Raw genomic sequence first — 25,970 nt, 5'->3', positions numbered from 1 at the left:
ATGCCCTTTAAAGCATTTTAAGTTTTTGGTGTTAAGTTTCGGCTTAATAAATCAACCCCTTGTTTTGCAAGATATTATCAGTGGGTGTATGACCAGCTTTTGTTTAAATAACATGTAAATAAATCTGAATGAGTTGACAGTTACCTTGATTTCCCTTCAATATAATACATTTTCTGATCCCAATCATCTAAGTCTGGAGCTGGAACTTTGCCAAGCGTGAGTGTTTGAAGGATACCTACAACAAAATTAATCGCTTTTACTTTAACAATATTGAAATCAGGCATATCCTCCAAAGCCTTTCTGATCAGAAATTACTTTTTAAGGCATATTTTGTATATAAGCATTTTGCAGGGCTCACAACTGCTTATACAGAGCAGAGGTCTATTACCCAGTATGCTTAGCATAAGGGGTCTAAAATACTTTTAAAAGCCCCAATAGGTTTTTTCCTTATAAAAAATAATCAGTGAAAAAAGCCGCAATGAAAAATAAGTAATAAACCAGTAAATATTATGGCAGTTTAGCTACACAGTTCAATATGCTATAAAACTTTCCAAAAGGCCATACTGATATACAGGTATGGGATCGGTTATCCAGAAATCCGTTATCCAGATTCTCAGAATTACAGAAAGGTTGTCTTCCATAGACTCCATTATAATCGAATAATCCAAATATTTAAAAATGATTTACTTTTATCCAAGCTAAGATATAATTAATCCTTATTGGAAGCAAAATCAGCCTATTGGGTTTATTTAATGTTTACATGATTTTGTAGTAGACTTGATCCAAATTACAGACAGATCCCTTATCCAGAAAACCACCAAGCATTCTTGATAACAGGTCCCATACCTGTACCTTTAAGAGCTTACAGTACAAATGAAGCCAAGGATTTTTTTTAAATATGATCTATTCATTTTTACTAATGTTTAAAAAAAAGTAAGATAATATAACTTGAATGTTGAAAAAAAACCCCTCCCTTTGCATGATTTCTCTCGAACGGTGGGAGAAAAGCAATTACAAACTTTATTAAAAGAGAACCTGCCAAAGTCCCTTCCAATGATAATTTCAATTTAGGGCCCTGTTTATAAAGCACTGAATTAGAAACATTAACAATCAAAGGGTTTTTAATTTTTTTTTTGCTGCTACAAGAAACATCCAAGAACTGAGATTGTTACCTTTGTAGCTGTAGACTGTACAGTCCAAGTGTCCTGAGGAATGAGGATGGTCATTTATGTCTCCAACTAGAATGGTCAGCGTGTTGGTGGAGGACAGAGGGGGATTCCCACTATCAGTTATTAAAATCGGTAAATAAAATACCTGGTGCACTTCCCTGTCAAAACTACGAAGAACAGTGATCATTGCACTTCCATTGTGAAGATCCTGTAGACTGAAATCATGGACATTAAATGGATCTTTCAGTAAACAGAAAGAAAACGGTGCCCCGTTAACGGCCGTGTCATTGTCTCTTGCATGTAACAATGTTGAGGTCTTGTTCATTTGTAAGATATGTGGGCTTTGTGTATTTTCCCAAATCATGGGGTTATACTGGGCTTCAAACTCTGGTGCGTTGTCATTCACATCCTTAACGGTGATTAGGACACTGGTACTCCCAGTGAGCGCTGGCTCTCCTAGATCAGTGGCAAGTATCACCAAGTTATGTTCAGCAGATGTTTCTCTATCTAAGTGACCGACCACTACAACCCAACCATCGCTGGCAACAGAGAAAAGACCTCCAGTGTCAGAAGAATTCAGAATGCGATAGGAAAACTTTCCATTCAGACCAGAATCTAAATCAATTGCTGATAACTGAACTACGGCGGTGCCAACTGAAACATCCTCTGGAAGGGCTATAGCTCCAAAAAGAGCTGGGTAGAAAACTGGTGCGTTATCATTTGAGTCTTCAACCTGAACGACACAGTAAGCAATGCTATAGAAATCCGTGTCTTCGACTTTTATGGTCAAGTTAAAGGACCGTTCATAGGTCCTTTCATAATCCATCTTTTTCCGCAGCCGGATGATACCTCGTTTGTGAATTTTATCTGTCTCTATAAAGAACTTTCGGTCATCATCTCCTCCAATTATGCTAAATGTCATCATAGCATTTTCTCCTTCATCCAAGTCCCAGGCATAAAGGACTGTCACCTCGCTATTAATGGCAACGTTTTCTGGAATCATGGCTGTATAAACATTTTGAGTAAAGACAGGAGCGTGATCATTAATATCTAAAATGAGTATGGTGGCAGTGCCTGTGCCTGCAAGCCCTCCTCCATCTTTTGCCTCAACCACAATCAAATATTTATCATCTTTCTCCCTGTCAAGTGAGCCCAGGACAGTATAAATGGAACCAGTTGATGGGTGAATAGCGAACAAGTTGAGGTTGATCTCATTCTGTACATTTTGCACAATTCTGTATGTAAGGATTGCATTCCGCCCGGACTTTGGATCATCCAGATCAAATGCTGTCATCTCCATGACTGTAGTGTCTGCAGGAGAATTTTCTGGTATATTTCCCATGAAACAGCCATCAGTCGTACATAAGAATGTTGGTACATTATCATTCACATCTTTTACATCAATAATGACGTCAGCGAATCCCGTAAGGCCTTCTCCACTTTCATCAGTAGCAAGAACAAGAAAACGCCATGTTGCTCGTTGCTCCCGGTCTAGTTTTTTCTGGACATATATTTTACCATGGAATTGGTCAATAATAAATTCACTGTTGGCCCCTTGTCCATGCAAAGAGTATCGTAGAGCGCTCTGATCTGCTTCTTGGTCAGGATCAGATGCTGAAACCTGTTGTCCAATACCAGAAAGATGGTCAGTAAAAATGCATAACTGCAGTTCTCAACAATTGTTTAGGCCAGAAATGTATCTTATACACAGGACTCACTGTACCAGCTCAGAGAAGATCTATGCCTCAAGTTGTCTCCTGTAGATCCACATGTTATGTTGCCTTCTGCTTTATTGTTTTCTGGATGCTAGTGGACACATTTGAGTCCTGATTAGTACAATTGTCATAGTCATTGATGTCCCCACTCAGGGACTACAAAAAGGTTCCAACATGATTTGAAACTGCAAGTGACAACTTTGTTGGCATCCATCTTTACTGTTAAAGCTCTGCATTACCTTCAGACTGGTATAGGAGCCTAATACAGAAGTGATACATGTTGCATAATAACAGGTTTGCTTGAAAAGAGCCGTAATAAGAGAAAATAACTTGTTACCTGTAGCACAAACATTGGGAGATCAGTTAACTCTTCAAGAACGCTGCCATGGAATTCAGTCTGTGAGAAAACTGGAACTTCATCGTTCAAGTTAATGACATTGATAACAACAAGAGTATGGTTTTCCCACTTGCCGTCAGAAGCCACCAGCCTCAGCTCGAAATGTGTGTCCTGTTCATAGTTTAGAGCTTGAGTGATAAAGATTGCTCCGATCTCTTGGTCGACATCAAATATTCCCTTGGAATTTCCATTTGTAATCTGATATCTGAGTTTTGCATTTGCTCCTGTAATTCATGACAACTGGTTATCATTCTGTCATGGTGAAAATGTAATTGAAACAATATTATCAGCGACTGTTTCCATTTATTTATACACAGTTAATAACGAGGGGTGGTTACTGCTGTTTGCTTCTTTCTCTGGCAGTTATAGTTAAAGGGATACTGTCATAGGAAAAAAAAATTTTTTCAAAATGAATCAGTTAATAGTGCTGCTCCAGCAGAATTCTACACTGAAATCCATTTCTCAAAAGAGCAAACAGATTTTTTTATATTCAATTTTGAAATCTGACATGGGGTTAGACATATTGTCTATTTCCCAGTTGCCCCAAGTCATGTGACTTGTGCTCTGATAAACTTCAATCACTCTTTACTGCTGTACTGCAAGTTGGAGTGATATCACCACCCTCCCTTCAGCCCCCCCAGCAGCCAAACAAAAGAACAATGGGAAGGTAACCAGATAACAGCTCCCTAACACAAGATAACAGCTGCCTGGTAGATATAAGAACAACACTCAAAATTGAATATAAAAAAATTTGTTTGCTCTTTTGAGAATTGGATTTCAGTGCAGAATTCTGCTGGAGTAGCACTATTAACTGATGCGTTTTGAAAAAAACATGTTTTCCGATGACAGGATCCCTTTAAGTGTAAATTGCTTGCCAGAGGAATTGTATACTCAATAGAGTATAATAACAAAACGGTCATATAAATTGTGCTCCTATTAATGCAGTCAACAAAGAATGCCTTAAACTGACTATACAAGGGTTGATTTAACTACAGAATTTGCCCCTTTAGAGTGGGCAGCATATGAAGTTATATATAAGGGGCCTAATTGGATAGTTTGGAAAATAAATTCATGGTCCTTTCCCAGGGGATCTGCATAGGCTGAGCCTATGATCCTATGATTTGTGATCAAATCATTGGAGCACGGATCAAATAAAAATTGGATCATCCTAACATCTCAAGTTCTCATGCATAAATAAAGAATGGTATTTTTTGTAAGTTTCCGTTTATTCCCACCCAGCAGCAGAACCTGGCCATCCATATGTCTACCTAGCACCCCACCTCTCAGTTAATGACTTCTCTTGCCATGCAGCCAGGCATGATGGGGAGATAAAGTGGGTCTACTAGTGCAGGGAGTTCTTCTACACACTTCTCTGAATTGTAGGCGTGGAACTAGAAAGTTTTCGTATATTAAAATGACTTGTGGTCATTGGGGTGTTTGCCTCACCTCATGACAAAAATAGCCCTTATTATATATATAACACAAATTTATCATTTCTAATTTTCCATTGAAGTGGATGGTGTTCAGGTGTGGCTTGTTGTGCCAGATGCTTCAGTAAATATACGGTGTATAACAAGGTACATCTACATGAGAAGCCCAGCAATAAAGGTTTTCATGATACCTACATATGGAAAGAACTAAATGTCTTTAGCAAAGGTAGATGTGCTATATCAAATGTTGCCTCCCAGCCGGTAAATAATGGTGCTTGCTGCCAACGTTATTAATAAGTATAATCATAAAACTATAGAATGTCAGATATTTTTTTCCAGAAAAGGTTGCAACCATAGTTGTATCTCAGTGTCTTAACTTGAAGGGGTGGATGGCGAAAGCTGGAGGATGCGCAGAGATGTGATTGTACCCAGACACAAAGAGCTAAGAGCCATCAAGGAATTTCACAAGTAGGAATGGTGGGATGTAGGAAAGGGTGAGGAGAAGAAATGTTGGTCACTGGGTTTATGTGTGTTTGGGGCAGAACAGGAGGGGGCCTAGAGAAACCTTTGCACGACACGAGTCTCTATTTAGACCAGGAGTACCTATACTTTACTAGCGTGGGGTCTACTTTTAGTGATGTTGTCCCAATATGATCTACATCCATAATTTCATTGTTAGCATTCTGTTCCATTGAAAATATTACTCAAATATTATATTGATTTAGAAGAGAATTTATAATACTATTTTTAAAAAACAACTATTTCTTATGTAACCTTAACATAATAAATATCTGCATGAAAAGCATGAAACAGGAGGGTGATATAGACAAGCTGTTTTAGACAGTGTCTTGAGATCTACTGATCACCAGCTAAAGGTCTACTGCTAGATCCCGGTCTACCTTTTAGACACCTCCTGATTTAGACCAACAAAATAACTGATTCTTGATTCATCAAGCTTTGTTCATGTGAGGACATAATTCATAGTTCTGCAATCCATAAAAAACTGGATATTGTTAGTAAAGGGATCCTTTCTTCAAAGAACTTACAATGAAAGTATATGTACCTTCATCTTCATCACAAGCATTTACGGTTATAACCACATAACCCACATCTTTATCTTCTTCCACACTGGTCTCATATCTCTGCATTGGGAATATGGGAGCGTTGTCATTGATATCACTGACAAATATCCTTACATAGGCCGTATCTGGGGAGAAGACAGAGCAATTTATTCATTTATAACAGGTACAAATCAGAGGCCTATGCCAATTTAGGGGTTGTTAAAGGGCACCTGTTGCTAAAATATATTATCCCCAACCAAAGGTATGGGCTAATAGAGCTCACACTCCGGGGGCCCAGCCAGCGGTAGGACCGGGAGAGAGCTCATGGTGCGAGTTGCTATGACAGTCAGAGCGCATGTGAATAACACGCTTCTGATATCACGCATACGCAATGAGCAAATTGCGGCATTCGATTATCATACGCATGCATGTGCCCCAACATGGCCACTCAAACCGGCAGCTCCCTTCTGGTGCAGGTGGTCTAGGGAGCATTTAGAAAAAAATATACTGTTGCCCCAACCACAGAGTGGGCTCTATTAGCCCACACCTTGGATTGGGGATTATATATTTTGGCAACAGGTGCCTTAAAAACAAAGCAGAAAAAAACAGTTATTTGACCCTTGCTGAGAAAACCTCATCAAATATTATTTATATGATTGGATGGGCAAACCAGATTCATCAAAGGCCATGTGCCATTCAATAGGTATCAGTATCAATATGTCTTATAGACAATGCTGGTCATTTCATATGATTCCGGCCACTCCGAACTGATTTACTTTACAAGCATACCTGAGTTGGGTTGGCCTTGCATTTCTGGCCTTGCTGATTCTGAGGAGTCCCGAGACTGGACTTCAATTAAGTAAGATGCCTGCTTCTCTCTATCAAATGTTGACCTTGTATAGATAACCCCACTCTCTGAATCAATTGAAAAACACTTGTGGTCTTCAATTCCATCATTCAATATGACATATGTAACCTGTACAGGGCACAGATAAGAGAAAACAAAGCCACAACATTAATGTGCTGGCCATACAGACACAAGAAGAACACCAAAAATGAAAGGGTGGTTTCACCTTTAAGTTACATTTTAATATATTATAGAATGGCTAATTCTAAGCAACTTGTCAATTGGTCTTCATTATTTTTTTTTATAGTTTTTGAACTATTTGCCTCCTTTTTCCAACTCTTGCCAGCTTTCAAATGGGGTCACTGTCCCCATCTAAAAAACAAATGCTCTGTAAGGCTACAAATTTATTGTTATTGCTACTTTTTATGACTACCCTTTCGGTTCAGACACTCACATACTCATATACCTGTATTTTATTCAAATCAATGCATGGTTGCTAGGTAATTTGGACCCTAGCAACCAGATTGCTGAAATGGCAAACTGGAGAGGTTCTGAATAAAAAGTTAAATAACCCAAAGACCACAAATAACGAACTCCAACTGCAAATTGTCTCAGAATATTATTCTCTATATCATATTAAGGGGTAGATTTATCAAGGGTCTAATTTTGAATTTAAAAAGACCAACCAAAAATCGAAGTTTTTTTTGCGGGTGAATAGTCTGTATTCGTTCGAATTAGAAACAATAAGATTCAAAGTAATAGCGCATTCTTTGATTTTTGAAAGTCCACCAATTGACTCCGCATAGGATATAGGAGTCCCCCATAGGCTAAAACAGCAATTCAGCAGGTTTTCGAATGGTCGAAGTCAAATTTTTAAAGAGACAGTACATGATAAATTTTGATATTTGAATTTTCGATTTTTTTTTCAAATTCAAATCGAATTTGGACTATTCCCAAGTCAAAGTACACAAAAATTAGCTTGAAATTTTCACTTCGACCCTTGATAAATCTGCCCCTAAAAGTTAACTTGAAAGTACAAGGTACATATTTTTATTTGCATGGGGACATACAAACCTTTCCATGGAGACCAGAGTCTAAATCAATAGCTGAAATCTGTGCCACTGAGGTACCAATTTCTGCCCCTTCAGGTAAAGTCACATCATACGCAGAGGAAGTGAAGAATGGAACATTGTCATTGACATCTGCAACAGCAAACCATGTAAGAATAATTAGAGAACAATTCCATATACAGGTATTGGATTGTTATCTGGAAACCTGTTATCCAGAAAGCTCTAGATTACGGAATGCCCATTTCCCATAAACTTATGGGGAAATTATTTTGATTCACATTTTTAAAAATGATTTCCTTTTTCTCTGTAATAATAAAATGGTTCATTGTACTTGACCCCAACTAAGATACAATTAATCCTTATTGGAGATGAAACAATCCTTTTTGGTTTTACTTAATTTTGAAATTATCTTTTAGTAGACTTTAGTTATGGAGATTCAAATTACAGAAAGATCCTTTATCCGGAAAATTCCAGCGTCCAGCTTTCTGGATAACAGGTCTCATACCTTTATCATATTTAGAGTTCACTCCATTAGAGTTTCCTTACCTGTAACATTGACATAGACAATAGTAAAAGATGCTAAAGGTACTGGAGCCACATTCTGGGCCCTTATTTTTAAAGTGAAGAACTGTGTTGCCTCATAGTCAAGAGGTTCAGACACCAGCACTGAAGCTGAACCATCTGACCTGTTGGGTTTGAGGTAGAAACGAATTGGATTGTTGGTCTCTGGTACAAGGCCATCCTCCAAATTGTACGTAACTCTCGGGTCACCACGTAGAGAAACAGCCTTGACAGTCTGCAGTGGAGAAACCGTTTTACAATTATTTACTAAGTCAAAGGACTGCACAATCCATAATCCTCCTCAATAATATAATATAGGTTAAACACTTAATTAATCAATTAATTAATTAATGATATAAATAATAATAATGGTGCTGTGAACTAAAAATGAACTAAATAAATTGTATATATAGATATATATATAGAATATATAGAATTTGTAGAAGAACAGGTGCACACCAGGAACCTTTAAATATTACTTTATTTAATTCAACTTACAGGCCAGCCTTTTAGTCTTCATCTAAGACCATTATATATATATATATATATATATGTTGATGTGTGAATAAATCAACACTTTTTCACCTTGAACATACAGAGTGTGCTGACCTTCTTTTCAATATTGCTACAAACTTGGTCGTGCACCTCTGGCTTCGTCTATGACCAAGTGCAGGCACTGTCTGATATTACATATTATATATATATATATATATATATATATATATATATATATATATATATATATATATATATATATATATATATATATATATATATATATATATATATATATATATATATATATATATATATTCTAGGGATGAATCAGTATTCAGCCTTTTTCAGCAGGATTCGGATTTGGCCGAATCTTTCTGCCCGGCCGAACTGAATCCAAATTTGCATATGCAAATTAGGGGCGGCGAGGGAAACCACGTGACTTTTTGTCACAAAACAAGGAAGTAAAAAATGTTTTCCCCTTCCCACCCCTTATTTGCATATGCAAATTAGGATTCGGATTCGGTTCGGAATTTGGATGAATCTTTGGCAAAGGATTTGGGGGTTCGGCCAAATCCAAAATAGTGAATTCAGTGCATCCCTAATATATTGGTTATTGCCCGGGTGCCAGTATAAAGGATATATAGAACATAAAACAGGATGCGGCACTCACAGGGACTTGATGCAAAATATAAATGTAAATGTAAAAAAAAAAAAAATATATATATATACAATATAAACCTACAGCGCTAAATTTGATCTGTGGGTTTATATTCTGGGGGGTGGTGGTCTTTCTGATTGTTTGCGGTATTTCTCCTGACGTAGATTCCTGTGGGGGATCGAAACGCTGAGTCCAATAAGGATTTTTTGTTTTTGAATCAAGTCCCTGTGAGTGCCGCATCCTGCTTTATGTTATATATATATATATATATATATATATATATATATGTATTGATATATAAGTGATTACGTTTTGAGCAATGCCATGATGAAGACAGGTCAGGCAAAAAAGTCTTTAGCATTTATTCATTTAATTATCCTAACACCAACTTTTTCGACAACGAATCCATGGTCTGGATTACAAGGACAGCTCTTCTACAATTGTCATATTAACTGAAAAGTGTGTTGAAACTGAAGATGGTTAAATGCTGATCCCTAACTTGCATATTCACAGTTCAGGACAATCACCAAAGGGTTTGTTGGCATAAAGCCCAGAGCCACATGTACAATATATCAGCACAGTACATACCACAATCTTGGTATCACGAGTCACATTCTCAGGCACAGACACCCAGTATCTGGATTGCTCCCACTGCGGAGGCTGATTGAATACATTAGTGATGGTAACTGTGAGCTCCACACTGCTACTCCGATTCCCCCCATCTGTGGCTACAATGTGCCGAGTAATAAGTGAGGTCTGAGAGGTATAAATCAGAGACATTAGATATTGTTTACATTACACCAATGTATTGACCCACAGCAACCAATCATAACACAGTGATCCAACCTGTGGCTCATGTACAACATGTTGCTCACCAACCCCTTGAATGTTGCTCCCAGTGGAATCAAATCAGGTGCTTTTTTTTTTTTTTTAATTCCAGGCTTAGAGACAAGCTTTGGTTGTATAAAAACCATGTGTCTTGCCAAACAGAGTCTCCTATAGTCTGCCAGTCCACATAGAGCCTACCAATAGCCAATCACAGCCCATGAAATGAACCCCCAGGCACTTTTTTCATGGTTGTGTTGCCCCAACTCTTTTTACATTTGAATTAGGGTTGCCACCTTTTCTGGAAAAAGATACCAGCCTTCCTATATATTTATCTTTTTTCAATTAATAACATTGGGATCAACCATCGTTTTTACCGACCAGGCCTGTAAAATACCGGCCAGGTGGCAACCCTAATTTGAATGTGGATCATGGGTGAAACAGGTTGGGGGATCCCTGTTCTAACACAATAAACCTAATCAAAAACAACTGCTCATTAGCTGTAACTTGTTGCAGTGGTGCTTCTTGTTGTTCCTACTCAGTTATCATCTGTTTATATTAATTGGCTATTTGGCATTTAGGCATTAGAGCAATGCAATTGGTTAGCACTAGGGTTGTCACCTGGCCGGTATTTTACTGACCTGGCCGGCAAAAATGATGGTTGATCCCAATGTTATTAATAGGGAAAAAAGATAAGTATATAGAAAGGCCGGTATTTTTGTCCAGAAAAGGTGGCAACCCTAATTAGCACTCACCAAACGAATAAACAGGTGCCTGTGTAGAGTTGTTCACATCAACTGGCTTTTACAATGGAAATTTGAGTCACAGCACCATATACGAATATCATTTAAAAAGCCTTTATTAGTATTATGGCTCAGATCAACAACAAACCGCGTTTTATGACCAAGCACGGCCTCTTTTTAAGGTACTGATCTACAACTTTATATTGTTGTGTACAGCGCCACGTATAGACATATGACTAAATCACAGGAACCAATCCAAAACATACATTTAAAAATTCTGTTTTTTATTTATTTTTTGGATTGGCTCCTGTGATTTAGAAATATGTCTATAGGTGGCGCTGTACACAACAATATAAAGTTCTTTGCCCGTGTATTGATCAGTAACTTGAAAAAACAAATATATTATATATTTATATATATATATATATATATAGATATATATATATATATATTGATAATGGGTTGAGTGCAGAGGAATCTTGTATTTGTCTATATGTATTTTGTGGTCACACCCTCATTGCACCCCCGCCTAATGTTTTTAAAAACTAGTGGTGAGCACAACTTTCCCTTGTTTGTTATAGTTATACAAGAGCAGTGACCAGCTCCATGTTGTAGCTCCCACCCCCTCCAACTATAGTCAGGTGATCCCACTGGTGTCTAATAAAAGGGCAGCCAAGTTTGGGAGTTTTACTTTGAAAGCAGCTAGTAAGTTGCAGGTAAAACGTATTCGTCCCGCATAGGACTGGCCAGATATGGGATGACTTTGACGTAGTTGGCCAGCTTAAATATATTGCAATATATGGACAAACAATCCCTGTTTTGTTTAAAGGGTAAGGCATTTTTCAGTAGCAGTATGCACAAAATGTCTCTGTCTTAAATATATTGATAATGGGTTGAGTGCAGAGGAATCTTGTATTTGTCTATATGTTTTTTGTGGTCACAGCCTCATTGCACCCCCGCCTAATGATTTTAAAAACTAGTGGTGAGCACAACTTTCCCTTGTTTGTTATATATATATATATTTTATTGAAAACTTTCCTGTATGGAGAAATTTTGATGGGAGAATATATTGAAGTGCTGGATTATTAGACCAAGACCGTTGACCCTAAACTTGTACAGGTATGGGACCTGTTATCCAGATTCTCAGGACTTGGGGCTTTCTGGATAAGGGATCGTTCTGTAATTTGGATCTTCATACCTTCAGTCTGCTAAAAATAATTTACCCAACAGCATTGTTTTCCGACCAAAAAGAATGAATTATAGCTTAGTTTGGATCAAGCAGAAGGTACTGTTTTATTATTACAGAGAAAAAGGGAAAATGTTTTATTTGGTTAAAATGGAGTCTATGGGAGATGGCCTTCCCATAATTCAGAGCTTTTTGGATAACAGGTTTCCAGATAACAGATCCTATACCTGTATTCACGCTAGCATATAAATTATGTACTTGAATTAAATCCTGTTTATTTGCAGATGTCTTTATTTACAGTTTACCTTGGAGATGGGATGATTCACATACACCCATCCTGTGCTGGGGTTTATCTTAAAATATTCTGGTTGCTGCTGAACTATAGAGTAAGTAATGGCAGCATTGACTCCTTGATCATCATCCAGCGCAACTGCGCGAAGGAAACTTGTTCCAACTGGTGTGTCTTCACGTAGGAAATCTGGAATGGTACAAAGAATGTATTGACACCTTCAGGTGTAAAATAGTTTCTCTAAATTTAAAGGAGAACTAAACCATAAAAATGAATATGGCTAAAATGCCACATGTACTGAACAAATTGCACCAGCCTAAAGTTTCATCTTCTCAATAGCAGCAATGATCCAGGACTTCAAACTTGTCACAGGGGGTCACCATCTTGGAAAGTGTCTGAGACACTCACATGCTCAGTGGGCTCTGAGCAGCTGTTGAGAAGCTAAGCTTAGGGCTCGTCACTAATTATTAATTACTAATCAGCCTTATATTGTGACACTTCTATTCTATGTGTACTGTATATTGTGAGTGGTTCCCTAAGCTCAGTAAGTGACAGCAGCACAGAGCATGTGCAGTGAATCAGCAGAAAAGAAGATGGGGAGCTACTGGGGCATCTTTGGAGACACAGATCTTTACTGCTAAAGGGCTGTGGTTGCTTTGGGCTGGTACAGAAGCACAAACCATGATGTACAACATTTCACTTTAGTTAGGCTTTAGTTATCCTTTAAAGACAATGGGGTTGGTTTAGGGGCAATACCAGTCATTAAGCTGAAGCAGAATACTGAGGTCTTCCATATACCATATTTGCCCTCTGCAGCCAATGAAGAGTCTTGAATGCTTTGTCTATTGACTCCAGAAATAGGACACGTGGCCTATAGTGAATTTATTAGCCAAATACTAATTGAAAAGGGGCATTAACGGTGGTGGAACTCAGACACGGACTTGTGGAGAGGCCACCAAGGACCGGGCCTAGGGTGGCAGGATTTACGGGGGGCGGCATGCTGCCCAACCCACATTGGTTCAGAAACAAGGCGATACGATCGTTTTTTAAATATCCCATGCACCAATCCCCAATGCTCCGGCCTCAGTGATGAAAATTTGAGCGAGTAAAAGGGAACGGAGAGGGGTGACGAACAACAGCGGGCTAGGGGCACCCCCAGTATGTAGATCTGGCCCTGGCGGAACTATCGGGGTGTAGGGGCTTGCACCCTCTCATGGTCCTTCTGCATTTCGCATGTACAAGAATCCGCCACAATGTCCGCTTCTGGAGGGGTGGGGGACCTGCTGCATGGCCTGCACCCGGGCCCCGCATAGGGTAGTTACATTACCGGGCATTAAAATGCTAAAATGAATCGCTGCTTCTTGCTAGAAGAAACCTTGCGTATTGTTCATGTTACATATTAACAAGGATGAGCTTCCATATTCAGATGAAATAATGTAACTGAAGCAGAGAGCTTGACATTTCCAATCTGGCCATTTTTCAAGAAAATTCTGAAACTTTCTGTTCCCATGCCAACGAGGCATATCATTTTATCTCCATCTGCCTCAAAAGCCAAAATCATTTTCAGCCAAATAAAGGCCACGCTGAACATAAAGGACATGCTGGATATACAATCTTTTCTTTTTCTAGAGGAATAAACATAACTCTGTCTTGGCTTATTGTTGTATTTCTTTTCAGGTAATGATTTTATTAGATCCACAGTAAAGACTTAGGGGCAGATTTACTAAAGGGTAAACTGACTAACGCTGGTGAAAATTCGCCAGCGTGACGTCATTTCGGGACTTCGCCAATTTAATAACGGGCGCTGGCGTAAATTCACTAGGGAAGGAGATAGACTCTAGCGCTACTTTGCACTCTTAATGCCAGTCGAATTTGTGCTCTGGCGAATGGACGTAACTACGCAAATTCACTAAGATGCGGATTTTAATGAATGTTACCTCTTGCGCCAAACTTGCCTTCGCCACCTCAGACCGGGAAAAGTGCAATAGAGCAGAAAGGAGTTCCTCAAAAAAAAAATTTGAAAAAAACGCTGGCGACATTTTTCAGGGTGGTAGGCTGCAAAAGATCGTAATTTTTTTTTAGGCTACCTGGCTTCCCCCCTACATTTCCTAACATATGGCACATAAACTATACACTGGGCACATGTGTAGGGCAACTTTATTTTATTTTATTAAGGTTCCCTGGGCTTGTGTAATGTAATGTATTTGCTGCAAAATATACGTCCATTGAAATTTAACTTCCCGCCGTATGCAAATTAGCCAACGCTAGCGCAACTTCGCTTTGCTTGCCGAATTAAGGCTAGCAAAAACTTCGCCAACGTTCGGCGCCCTGGATGCAACTTCACATTTTAGTGAATTAGCGTTGTCATGGCGAATTTTCGACTGGTGAAGTGTGGCATCTGAGCGAAGCCGTCGCTGGCGAATTTCCGCAGGTTAGTGAATTTGCCCCTAAGTTGAAGATCATATAATGACATTTCACTTTAATTTTAAACAAGGAATAGGAATACATTGTAGATAATTGTAAAGAGATCACTAACAGCCTCTTGCCTCTTCCTTTTGGCCAGACACATATATTTAAACCCAGTTTCAATCCCATAAACAGCAGCTTTCCTAGAGGGGGCGGGCCCTGGTGCGTGATGCACAGCCGGGCCCCGCCTCCTCCGTACGGCGTGCTGCCGGGTTGATTTCAGTGGCGTGCGGCGCTGCCGGGGGGCCCTGAGGGGGCGCGGGCCCTGGCCCGCTCGCACCCCCTGCTCCCCCGGTAGTTCTGCCACTGCCCATAAACATTAACCAAGTCTATTGGCTCAAATAGGTCTGCAAATTGTGAAAGGTTAGAATTCATAACCGCAGAGAAATACCCCTTTACCACTCACATTGGTAGCGACTGTTCTCAAACTTTGGGTTGTTATCATTGATGTCAGCGATATGAATGGTTACTTGACAGATACCAATTAAAGGTTCTTGTGCCTGATCAGTGGCAGTCACAGAAATTGTGTATTCCCTCTGCTTCTCTCGGTCAAAGCTTTGCAATGTAGTGATCAAACCTAAAAAAAATAAGTGGTTTAATTCAATCAGGTGAAGTTCTCGGAGTTTGCTGAAATGAATAGAATACAACAGCTGGGTTGTTAGACGGGTATGAGTCTGACATTATTTGTTTGGGTGTAGATTAGCATCCAAATCAACATCAAACAGCTGCCTGGTAGAACTAAGAACAACACTCAATAGTAAAATCCAGGTCCCACTGAAACACATTCAGTTACATTGAGTAGGAGAAACAACAGCCTGCCAGAAAGCAGTTCCATCCTAAAGTGCTGGCTCTTTCTGAAAGCACATGAGCAGGCAAAATGACCTGAGATGCACCTACACACTAATATTGCAACCAAAAAATACACTTGTTGGTTCAGGAATTACATTTTATATGGTAGAGTGAATTATTTGCAGTGTAAACAGTGTTATTTAGAAATAAAAAATACATCATAAAAATCATGACAGAATCCCTTTAAAGGGCATGTAAAGGAAAAAAAATAAAATTCCATTTTTAATTTCTTTAATGAAAAAGAAACCTATCTCCAATATAATTTAATTAAAAAATGTGTACCATTTCTATAAGAAACCTGACTGTATGCAGTGAAATTCTCCCTTCATTTACTGCTGTGGATAGGAATTGTCAGATGGTCCCTAACTGCTGAGCAGGGAAACAATCATACTTATGTACAGCAGGGGGAGCCCCCGCCTTACTTCCCAGCCATGCAGAACTCAAGCAGCTTTGTTTATGACGATCCCTAAGCAGCCCAGACCACACTGAGCATGTGCACAGTCTTAGTCTTGCAAAGATGTTTAACAAAGTTACAAGATGGTGACCCCCTGTAGCCAACTTTGAAAGCATAAATTATTTGTTTGATTAGGCTTGTGGTGCAGTAAGTTCAAGTTTATATTTAGTATACAAAATACAGCATTTCTAGCCTTATTCTATTTTAGACTTTACATGCCCGTTAAACAGATAAAACACAATCTGACAATATGTCCTGTTAGCTGAAAAGTTGATTCACCCAACAATCAGCCTGTGTATTGAGAAAGCAAGTCAAGAAAATAGACAAGATGACAAAGGACAGACACTACCATATAACATTTTAAATATTTTGCCTTCCACAATGAACAGAGATTCAGATCGGGTAGTGCTTCAGCTTTAGGAAAGGAACAACATGTTGAAAGTTGGAATATAGTTTACCTGTTTCTGGGTCAATGCTAAAAGCCGGCCTTGTTCCTTCTCTGTGCATAATGCCATATGTCACTTCTCCATTTAGACCTGTGTCAGCATCATGGGCCTCCACTTGAAAGACAAAGGTGCCTGCAGGCTGGTTTTCTAGAACTGATGTGACTTCACTGTACTGAGCACACTGAGCAAAAAGGAAGACATTAAAGGAGACATTAAAGAAAATGTTAAACCTTTAGTAAGATTTAGATCTTCCATTCTGACTTCCAAACTGCTGCCTGGGTGGAAGGGTAATTAAGCCCTACCAACCAATTAACATAAATTCCAAGCATGAAAGACTAATTGCACATTTTCTTGGGATACTGCTATGTAAATTATAATGATGAGCTTCTCTTTTAAACAAAAGTCTTAAAGTAAGTAGCTAGAAATGTTGTACATTATGTTTTGGGTTTCTGTACCAGCCCCAGCCAATCACAGCCGTTTAGCAGTAAAGATCTGTCTCTCCAAAGATGCCCCAGTAGCTCCCCATCTTCTTTTCTGCTGATTCACTGCACATGCTCTGTGCTGCTGTCACTTACTGAGCTTAGGGACCCACTCACAATATACAGTACACATAGAATAGAAATGTCACAATATAAGGCTGATTAGTAATTAATAAACATAATTACTACATGGCAGCACAGAAACCAGTGCAATTAGCATCAGAATTTAATAATCAGCCCTGTAGCATCAGCTTATATTACAGACCAACCTCATTTTCTGCTGGATAATTAGTGACGAGCCCTAAGCTTAGCTTCTCAACATCTGCTCAGAGCCCACTGAGCATGTGAGTGTCACAGACACTTTCCAAGATGGTGACCCCCTGTGACAAGTTTGAAGTCCTGGATCATTGCTGCTATTGACAAGCTGAAACTTTAGGCTGGTGCAATAAGTTCACTATATAAAACATGGCATTTTTAGCCCTATTCATTTTTCTCCTTTAAAGGGATATTGTCATGGGAAATTTTTTTTCAAAATGAATCAGTTAATAGTGCTGCTCCAGCAGAATTCTGCATTGAAATCCATTTCTCAAAAGAGCAAACAGATTTTTTTATATTCAAATTTGAAATCTGACATGGGGCTAGACATATTGTCAATTTCCCAGCTGTCCCAAGTCATGTGACTTGTGCTCTGATAAACTTCAATCAGTCTTTACTGCTGTACTGCAAGTTGGAGTGATATCACCCCCTCCCTTTTCCCCCCCAGCAGCCAAACAAAAGAACAATGGGAAGGTAACCAGATAGCAGCTCCCTAACACAAGATAACAGCTGCCTGGTAGGTCTAAGAACAACACTCAATAGTAAAAACCCATGTCCCACTGAGACACATTCAGTTACATTGAGAAGGAAAAACAGCAGCCTGCCAGAAAGCATTTCTCTCCTAAAGTGCAGGCACAAGTCACATGACCAGGGGCAGCTGGGAAATTGACAAAATGTCTTCTGAGAAATGTATTTCAGTGCAGAAGTCTGCTGGAGTAGCACTATTAACTGATGCGTTTTGAAAAAAACATGTTTTTCGATGACAGGATCCCTTTAAGAACAAAATAAAATTTCTATATCTATTGCGTTAGTGAAAGAAAAATGAGGAATAATTTGATGGATATATTGAAAGAGATTCTGTCTGATTTTTATGGTGTAGTTTTTATTTATAAATTACACTGTTTACACTGCAAATAATTCACACTACCATGTAAAATTTCATTCCTGAATCAGCAAGGCCATTTTTTTACATTTATAATATTGGTGTGTAGGTGCATCTCAGGTCATTTTGCCTGGTCATGTGCTTTAAGAAAGAGCCAGCACATTATGATGGAACTGCTTTCTGGCAGCCTGTTGTCTCTCAAACTCAATGTAACTGAATGTGTCTCTGTGTTAGGGAGCTCCTATCTGGTTACCTTCCCATTGTTCTGCTGTTAGGCTGTTGGGGGGTGAAAGGGAGGGGTGATATCACTCCAACTTGCAGTAGAGCAATAAAGAGTGACTGAAGTTTATCAGAGTACAAGTCACATGACTGGGGGCAGCTGGAAAACTGGCAATATGTCTAGCCTCATGTCAGATTTCAAAATTAAATATAAAAAAATCTGTTTGCACTTTTAAGAAACAGATTTAAGTGCAGAATTCTGCTGGTGCGTTTTGAAAAAAACATGTTTTCCCATGATAGTATCCCTTTAAATACATCAAAGCACTGAATAAAGTTTTGGTGGGGCATGTCATTTAGAGCAATTGGAACAATATGCTACATAGGACTCCAAAGTTCCTATAGAGGAATGACACAAATATGTCAAAAAATAACTCTTTACCAGAAGAGAATTAAATTTGGTTATTCCTTTGGCTTGGAGGCTTATACTCCAAGTTATTGATCATGTCTCATGAAGAGTACTTCAATGCCCCAAATAATTAACCAAACTTCATGTCCAATGTTTAACTGATCGGTGCCCTGCCAAATCATAGCTTTTTGATGTTGTTATAGACTATTTTAGATGACCATAGACCTTTTCTTGGCCTCAGTTGTCACTGGAAAAGTTTATGTTTATATAAATCTAGACAAACTAAGTTAAGAGATGAGTTAAGAGGTAGGGTGGATTACTGAATGGTTATTTGTGTGTCATTACTAAGTATTCAGAGATAAATTTTAAACTGAAAGAAAAATTGTCAGAAGACAGTTTTGCATTGGGAAGTGAATTTCTCTTCATCTATGATTGAACCAGAAATCCTTCTCTCTATAAAGGGAACTCAAGGAAGATCTCAGAGGGAGAAGAACATATCAGATCAGCTCACCTCACTAAAGACAGGCTTGTTGTTATTCACATCATTTATTCCAACGATAACCTGAGTGAAACTATGCAGAGATGAAGGTCCTCCTGAGGCATTGTCATCAACGGCCGACACGTTGAGCAAATACTGAGGTTTTATTAACTTTGGCTGAGGAGTCGTACGGAGTTTTATGATACCTAAAGTTGAGATCCATTGTAAAAAAAAATGTTTCAGCTATATACTCAGTTAGATATTATATATTAAGGATAAGATTGTTATATGCTTTCCTAACATATTCAGCAAGAAAATGTCAGCAAGTGCTGAAGCAAGATGTGTTTCACCTTTTTATGTAGAGTAAACTGAAAATGTAACATAGAGGGTTACCTTTCTGGCTGTCCAACTCAAAGTTACCCTCCTCATTCCCTCCAACAATCAGGTAGGTCACACCATCGCCATCAGGATCTTTGGCATGCACAGTTGCCACCAATGTATTAGAACCTGCATCTTCTGAGAGGAAAGTGTTGTAGCTATAACAGCAAGAGTCAAACAAGAGGACAGTCACATTATGAAAACTCCTGAACAAAGGCTTTGCGTGCTATTATTGAAAATGAGTACCGGTAACTGATATGTAAACAGTTAGGTAGCAGGAACATCAAATGCCTTTTAGAGTGGCTTGGATGACTTCTTGGCCAAGCATAAGGGCAATGGCACCTCAGGAGATTAGTCGCCAGATATAAATCTCCTCTTCTGTGGGCGACTAATCTCATTCAAGTGGTTCCTCGTATGAAGTGCTTCGTTTTTCCACTGTTTCCTTAAGAGGCAACTTCTGGCATCTTTGGAAAAATGAAGCATTTGGAGGAGATCAGTCACCCACCAAAGAAGAGATTTATTGCGGGTAATGTCTTTGTGTGCCATGTTCCTAATATCCAAAGCAATAGTGATCTCACAGTAAGGGTCAGGGCACACAGGCAGATTCGGGGAGATTAGTCGGCCGGCGACAAATCTCCTCTTCTTCGGGGCGACTAATCTCCCCAAACTGCTTCCCCTTCCTCGTGAGGCAACTTCGGAAAACTAATCGATTTGAGTGCCATCCTGCCGGCGATTTACATTTTAGCCGGCAGGAAGGCAGGGGAGGCAGTTCAGGGAGATTAGTCTCCCCAAAGAAGAGATTTGTCGCCGGGCGACTAATCTCCCCGAATCTGCCTGTGTGCCCTGACCCTTAGGGGCCGATTCATGAAGCTCGAGTGAAGGATTCGAAGTAAAAAAAACATCGAATTTCGAAGTGTTTTTTGGGCTACTTCGACCATCGAATGGGCTACTTCGACCTTCGACTACGACTACGAATCGAAGGATTCGAACTAAAAATCGTTCGACTATTCGACCATTCGATAGTCGAAGTACTGTCTCTTTAAAAAAAACTTCGACCCCCTACTTAGGCAGCTAAAAGCTACCGAAGTCAATGTTAGCCTATGGGGAAGGTCCCCATAGGCTTGCCTAAGTTTTTTTGATCGAAGGATATTCCTTCGATCGTTGGATTAAAATCCTTCGAATCGTTCGATTCGAAGGATTTTATCGTTCGATCGAAGGAATAATCCTTCGATCGTTCGATCGCAGCATTTGCGCTAAATCCTTCGACTTCGATATTCGAAGTCGAAGGATTTTAGTTCCTAGTCGATTATCGAGGGTTAATTAACCCTCGATATTCGACTCTTAATACATCTGCCCCTTATAGTCAATTCCACATTCCCTATAGACTTCAACTCAGTTTTTCTTATGAAACTGAATCTTTGCAACTAAAGTAGGAAATTATATCAAAACACAAAAAAGGCTATAGAACATTTAGAAACACATGTCCTTATAATAAAAGCAATGCAAGCATATATGTAGCAATTTACTAAATGTCCCCATATTAATATTTTGTTTGAGATCAGTACAAATACTACACTATTGTAATTTCAAAACAAAATGACATTTACATTCTTACACTGTCTGAGAGAAAACGGGCGCCTCGTCATTAACGTTGGCCATGCGGAGGCGAATAGAAGCAGTTCCTGTCAGAGGGGGCTGCCCACTGTCCACGGCCACCACCACAAATTCATATATGTGGTTGGCACGTTCATAGTTCAGACGCTGGCTGGAATGGATGACGCCTTGAGATGTGACGGTAAATTCCGAACTCTGAGTATAATAGGAAATCTCAGCGTTGGATCCAGAATCACAATCCTGTGCTAGAACTGTGAGAGAACTCTGCATTAGAATCTAACACCAAACAATGACGTGCCTCCCTGCTGAACACTTATTACCTATCTATATGGCTATATATCACTACTAGAGACTGATGGACATGATATTTACAAGGTTAAACTCAAGGAGGAATAAGAATGTTGAAGGAAACTGAAGTGGAGAAGAAGGTTACCGTGAGAGTATGGGATACCCAAGAGGGAAGGGGTAAGTTTAAGGCAAACTCAGAAAGCCAAGACCACAAGGTTAGTGCAAAAGAAATGGGCAAGGTTGGGCATGTAGGTGTCAGAAATGACAACTTTAGTTAGGTTCAGTACAACTAGATATTTGTAACATTTTTGTGAAAAATCTTTCCCTTTTGCACTCTCTTTGCCTCCAGTACTCCTGCCATTGGCATCACTCCATCAGCATTTGTCTGCTCCAACCCCTGCCCTGGTACTCAGGTATAGCAAACCTTCAGTAACCTACTCACTGTGTGCGATACAACATTCTTTTGCACAGGAGCAATATTTTAATTACACGTTCCCTTTAGTGCAGCAGATGTGCAAATGACAGTACTGGAAAAGTTTGGAGCAACAAAGTCCCAAGGTAATAATGTGTTATTAAGAAACAGACAGCTGGCAGGGAGAAAACAGGCAGAGAAAGACAGACTACCTTGTAACAACGACGTGCCCACAGGAATCGTTTCCAAAATATTGTCACGGCTGTAGATAGACTGTAGGAATTCTGGGGAGCAATCATTGTCATCTGTGATATGAACCATTACCTACAGGGAAAAAACAGTGAGACTAACATAGGCACTATGGCACATGGCTGCTTGGATCTACTTGTATGCTATACTGGGGGGGGGGGTCCAGTTTGATGCATTATTTTAATACAGGTATAGAATCTATTATCTGGAATGCTTGGGACCTAGGGCTTTCTGGATAAAGGATCTTTCTATACAGATCTTAAGTCTACTAAGATATATTTAAAGGAGACAGTGGTGCCAAAAGTTAGGCACCCCCAAGTGATTGTATTTACTTACCGGACACCCGGGGCCAGTGTTCCTATCAGCAGAAAACTGCACCATCCCGGGGTTCTTCCAGTGAGCACCACGGAACAATCGTATTCCTGCTTCTTCTGTATTCTTGCGGCTGCACATGCACAGTAGCGCAAAAAAACTAACTTTAACGAAAAAGCCGACTATTTCATTCTACAGTGCACGAGTCTGCTCCACGAAATTTGAAAAGAGAAGAAGTGAAGACAATCGCTCCGTGGTGCTCACTGGCAGAACCCCAGGCGGTGCAGTTTTCTGCTGATAGAAGTACCAGCCCTGTGTCCAGTAAGTAAATACAATCACTTGGGATGCCTAACTTTTGGCACCCCAAGTATAAATGACATTTCTTCTCTTTAAACATTAAATAAACCCAATAGGATTGTTTTGCCACCAATATGCAGCTTAGTTAGTATCAAGTACAAGCTACTGTTATATTGAAACAAAATAATTTTTAAAAATTAGAATTATTTCCTTAAAATGGAGTCTATGGGAGATGGCCTTCCGATAATTTGGAGCTTTCTCGATAACAGGTTTCTGTATAAAGTATCCCGTACCAGTGTGAAAAAGAGCTCATCTTCCCCAAAGTTTGAGAGCCTAAATCATTTGTTGTGTATTTATTAAATCTGTATATACTATATTTTACTAAATTTACTATAGTCCGTCAAATTGTGGCATAATTATGAGTTACTGGAATGAGTTACTTGTATGGATGCTGCTGGATAAAATGATAAGTGCCGTACATGCAGTATACAAAATAAAGTGATAGAAAATGTTCTAAATGATTTGTATAAAATAGGAAAACCCAAGGAAAGCCCATGGGGACTGTAAGAGAGAGCTATAATTGTACCTCAGTGACACTGCTGAGTCCACTGTCCATCTCCAGAGCTTTCACTAGCAAGTGATAGAGGTGATGCTCGCTCTCATAATCCACTGCATGTGTCAGGCTCAGCTCCCCACTCTCCTGCTGAATTGCAAACAGACCACTAGGGTTCATCAGCAAGGAGTAAGAAATCCGCTTGTTTTGGAAGGACACGGCTTCCACAACAGCTATTCTGTAAGGGACAAGAACAATAAAACAGATTAATTTTACATTTCATTCAGGGCTTTCTCATAAATGCGGAACACAAATACAGTTGTGCAAAAAGAATTGTTTATATACAGTATATGATTTACTTGAACAAACATAGCAGTATTTGGTGAGCTTAGCTTGAAATATGAAGATTTTAAGAGTCTGAACACTAAGGAAGGGAAGCCATGATGGGTGGGAGTGATGTCTACCTTCCTACCTAGAAAGTCATACTGCCACCCAAGGAAAAACTTGGGCTTATTAAAAGAGTAAGAGAAAGAGCTCCCACTTGTCACCAACCTTAAATACATGAGACCTGCAAACCATGTTTTTGTACCTGCATTATCCTCAACCTCATCCTCTATCTCGCAAACACCAGAAGAAACATTGTAATTATCATTGTTGGACCAGTGTAGACAAATAAGTCTAATTTGCAACCTTCCCACTTAACTCCACCAACTTCATTTTTGTGGGTGCCCACAGGTCCCTGGGCCTCTGCAGGAGTCTAGTCCAATGTTATTGGGTGTGCAGCTATCTGAAACCAGCTGAGCAAAAAATCAGGCAAAGGAGCAGCAGGAACCATCATAGAGAACTAAACACATAAAATGCTGATTGTGCATAAGTACAATGTCTGTGGAATAACATTATGGGGTTTTTGGAGGGACTTACTTTTCACCCATGGACATACTTTCTGGAACAAAAAGACTGTATGTCAGGTTAGTAAATTGAGGGGGGCGAGATCCCACCAGGATGGAGATAGAGGCATATGGACTTTTCTTCCCATGCTTATCAGTAGCCAGTACTGTCAGGGCATGTTCCTTATTCCAAGTCAGAGTTATACCTGTTGTTCGTATAACCCCCGTATCCTTATCAACTTCAAACCTCTGGTCAGCACCTAAAGAAATACAAAATACATGATGCAAACAAGATAGTATATCTGCTATTTTTCTCATTCCGAATGCGAACAAAATAACTGCCTACCTACCCAGAAAAAAATAACTACTATAGAGCTACTATAGGCACCACCTCTCTCTACTATCCCACAGTCAAAGTCCCTTCCCAGAGACTATTATCCCACTGTTACTATAGGCACCATCTCTCCCTACTATACCTGCAATCCCACAGTCACACTCCCTTCCCAGAGACTATTATCCACTGTTACTATAGGCACCATCTCTCCCTACTATACCTGCTATCCCACAGTCACACTCCCTTCCCAGAGACTATTATCCCACTGTTACTATAGACACCATCTCTCCCTACTATTCCTGTTATCCCACTGTCACACCCTTCCCAGAGACTATTATCCCACTGTTACTATAGGCACCATCTCTCCCTACTATACCTGCTATCCCACAGTCACACTCCCTTCCCAGAGACTATTATCCACTGTTACTATAGACACCATCTCTCCCTACTATACCTGCTATCCCACAGTCACACTCCCTTCCCAGAGACTATTATCCCACTGTTACTATAGACACCATCTCTCCCTACTATACCTGTTATCCCACAGTCACACTCCCTTCCCAGAGACTATTATCCCACTGTTACTATAGACACCATCTCTCCCTACTATACCTGCTATCCCACAGTCACACTCCCTTCCCAGAGACTATTATCCACTGTTACTATAGGCACCATCTCTCCCTACTATACCTGCTATCCCACAGTCACACTCCCTTCCCAGAGACTATTATCCACTGTTACTATAGACACCATCTCTCCCTACTATACCTGCTATCCCACAGTCACACTCCCTTCCCAGAGACTATTATCCCACTGTTACTATAGACACCATCTCTCCCTACTATACCTGCTATCCCACAGTCACACTCCCTTCCCAGAGACTATTATCCCACTGTTACTATAGGCACCATCTCTCCGTACTATACCTGATATCCCTACTGTATGACTATACCACATTCCCTGGTACTCTGAGGTTGCTTACCTTCCATTAGGTAGTAAGATATTCCGCTACTGGAACTTTCATCATTGTAGTAATGAGCTAACAGCTGGTATACAAGTGTGCCTTTTGGTGCCTCAGCATCAACACAAGCCAAGTAAGGAAATGGATACATTGCCCACTCTAAACTCTCCTCTCTTGGAACAACAATTGTTATATGGCATAAATACCAGTCGCTGTCTGAAAAATAAAAAATAGGGAATTA

General features: G+C 39.6%; 1 protein-coding gene across 2 annotated transcripts in view; it reads right to left on the bottom strand.

The window, feature by feature from the left end:
* The window catches only part of LOC108719749 (neural-cadherin), a 61,752-nt gene that overhangs the window by 24,601 nt on the left and 11,181 nt on the right, over positions 1-25,970 (bottom strand). For both annotated transcript variants that reach the window (XM_041567944.1, XM_041567945.1), the window contains exons 2-19: positions 25,751-25,945; positions 24,469-24,694; positions 23,581-23,785; positions 22,349-22,460; positions 21,438-21,687; positions 19,838-19,980; positions 19,478-19,650; positions 16,677-16,845; positions 15,322-15,492; positions 12,466-12,638; positions 9,995-10,162; positions 8,236-8,485; positions 7,694-7,821; positions 6,562-6,748; positions 5,775-5,918; positions 3,222-3,505; positions 1,173-2,790; positions 145-235 (exon numbers count right to left, since the gene is read on the bottom strand). In XM_041567944.1, the coding sequence (XP_041423878.1) occupies positions 145-235; positions 1,173-2,790; positions 3,222-3,505; positions 5,775-5,918; positions 6,562-6,748; positions 7,694-7,821; positions 8,236-8,485; positions 9,995-10,162; positions 12,466-12,638; positions 15,322-15,492; positions 16,677-16,845; positions 19,478-19,650; positions 19,838-19,980; positions 21,438-21,687; positions 22,349-22,460; positions 23,581-23,785; positions 24,469-24,694; positions 25,751-25,945 (4,687 nt within the window). The remainder of the gene's footprint in view (positions 1-144; positions 236-1,172; positions 2,791-3,221; positions 3,506-5,774; positions 5,919-6,561; positions 6,749-7,693; positions 7,822-8,235; positions 8,486-9,994; positions 10,163-12,465; positions 12,639-15,321; positions 15,493-16,676; positions 16,846-19,477; positions 19,651-19,837; positions 19,981-21,437; positions 21,688-22,348; positions 22,461-23,580; positions 23,786-24,468; positions 24,695-25,750; positions 25,946-25,970) is intronic.

This window comes from Xenopus laevis, chromosome 6S (genome assembly GCF_017654675.1).
Source record: "Xenopus laevis strain J_2021 chromosome 6S, Xenopus_laevis_v10.1, whole genome shotgun sequence".
Classification (NCBI taxonomy): Eukaryota; Metazoa; Chordata; class Amphibia; order Anura; family Pipidae; genus Xenopus; species Xenopus laevis.
The sequence above is the reverse complement of the archived record's forward strand: the minus strand, read 5'-3'. Positions and strand labels throughout refer to the sequence as shown.